This window comes from Cyprinodon variegatus, unplaced genomic scaffold, assembly GCF_000732505.1.
Source record: "Cyprinodon variegatus isolate N-32 unplaced genomic scaffold, C_variegatus-1.0 Scaffold155, whole genome shotgun sequence".
Lineage (NCBI taxonomy): Eukaryota > Metazoa > Chordata > Actinopteri > Cyprinodontiformes > Cyprinodontidae > Cyprinodon > Cyprinodon variegatus.
The window spans coordinates 399,843-401,661 of record NW_015150608.1 but is presented as its reverse complement, the minus strand read 5'-3'; the positions used below and the strand labels follow the sequence as shown (position 1 = coordinate 401,661).

At 38.9% G+C, this 1,819-nt stretch overlaps 1 protein-coding gene across 1 annotated transcript in view; it reads right to left on the bottom strand.

Annotated features, from left to right (window-relative positions):
- The window catches only part of sspo (SCO-spondin), a 159,835-nt gene that overhangs the window by 134,625 nt on the left and 23,391 nt on the right, over positions 1 to 1,819 (bottom strand). Inside the window, exons 19-21 of the mRNA XM_015377502.1 lie at positions 1,381 to 1,591; positions 1,109 to 1,203; positions 763 to 1,032 (exon numbers count right to left, since the gene is read on the bottom strand). Of these exons, the coding sequence (XP_015232988.1) occupies positions 763 to 1,032; positions 1,109 to 1,203; positions 1,381 to 1,591 (576 nt within the window). The remainder of the gene's footprint in view (positions 1 to 762; positions 1,033 to 1,108; positions 1,204 to 1,380; positions 1,592 to 1,819) is intronic.

The window sequence follows — 1,819 nt, the reverse complement described above, 5'->3', positions numbered from 1 at the left end:
TAAATAAATAAATAAATAAGCTGCAGTTTTCAGACTTGTTTAAACAAAACAATCCTTTAACTCAGAGTTTAAATATAAAATTAAGCAAAGAAAAAACTTGGTTATTTCACCAATCTATGAACATAGAGCCAATACTGGGATGTTTGAGGTGGTTATTGATAATTTTGGTGGTTAATTAAGGTGGTTTTTGTGTTTGTATGCATGTCTAACTTGACTTATTTATTGTAAAAGCAAAGCCAAAATAATTACTAAAAATGTCTAGCAAATAGTTAACTTAAAATAATGTTAATTTAATGTTTAAAGCTCTAAAAAAGTGGTCAAAAAAACATTTTACAAAACGTCCTGTCCTCACCAGAGATTTACCAAAAAAACCACCAAGCACCCGGTGTGTTCTGAATTACTCAAATTAATGGGAGGGTTGACAAAGAAATCTAAACAACTCCAAGTATAAAAAAATAAATAAATAAAAAATTTGGTTCTAAATTAACGTAAATGTATATTCTAACTACCCAAAGAAGAAAACTAAATTGGTAGAAATTAAAAGTTACAAAAATTTAACATAATGTAAAAAAAGGTTAAAAATAAATGTAATTCATGTGTAACTTTTGCCCCGAATGATTTTTCTTTTCGAGGTGTGTCCCCTATGTGGAGAATAGTACTGTCTATTTTCTTGCTCTAATTGTTTGTCATTCATGCGAGAATCTCCATCGGATGTTAACTACCTCTAGCAATCATTCATTAAAATATTCCCCATAAGAGCACTTTTGGTTCCCACCTCTCAGCAGGTGTATGACCGTGTTCCCAAGGCTGAGGGTGACCGACTTGGTGCAGGTGACGCCGGTACTGCCACACGGCACGTTCTCCGCCGTCACGCTGAACAAACCGCTGTTCTCCCGGGCCAGAACATACTGGCAGTCCCCCAGAAACGAGTAGCAGCGGCCGTCAAAGGTCACATAGTGTGGATCTCCTGTTGCAACACAAACTCCAGCACAGATGGTGTGGGTGCAGTGCCAGCGCCGCTCCTTACACACACTGTTGGAGAAAGTTATACCGATTTGATCAGTGAAGTTAGAGGATGGGGATACTAATCAGCAGATGTAGATGTTACCATGTGTTGCAGTCTTTGGTGATGGTGTCATTGGTGTAATAAAGTTGACCATTATGGTGACAGGGACACTCATCTGGGGGTACACAGCGATCATCCTAAAACACATAAAGATGTTGAAAAGGTGAAACAACATTCAACTTTTTTACTCCACATTCCACTATGAAACAGAGTTGGCAGTATGTTGGAATTTCCTTCACACTTTACACAGGATGTAAAAAGCTGCTTATAGGTATATCTGCCCCATTTAGAAAGTGCTTGGAGTTTTTACCCACCAGTAAGACAGTTCCCTGAGGACAGACGCAGCCAGACAACGGCTCTCTGCAGCTTGATTGTAAGACACTGGACACATGCGGATGGCCAGGAGGGTCCAGACTGGAGCAAGTGAGGAGGCAGGAACGGGGGGAGTAGACCAGGGAATGGGGGCACTGTTGTACCTCCTCACATTGTTCCTGAGTGCAGTTAAATACTCCCTGCTCACAGACACTGGAAAATCAAGGCAGATATTTGTTAGACATTTGAGAAACACCAAGAAAATATCAAAAACTATAATTATTACGGATGGGGTGAGTTGTGTTCATGGTAAGGCAGGTTTCTCCATAAAAAATCACAATATTTAATGCAAAAGTAGGTTTGGTACATTTAAAATCTCTGCTTGGTAAAGCATTTTTTGCCCCATATGTCCATAAATGCTTGAGTCAACAAAATATATTT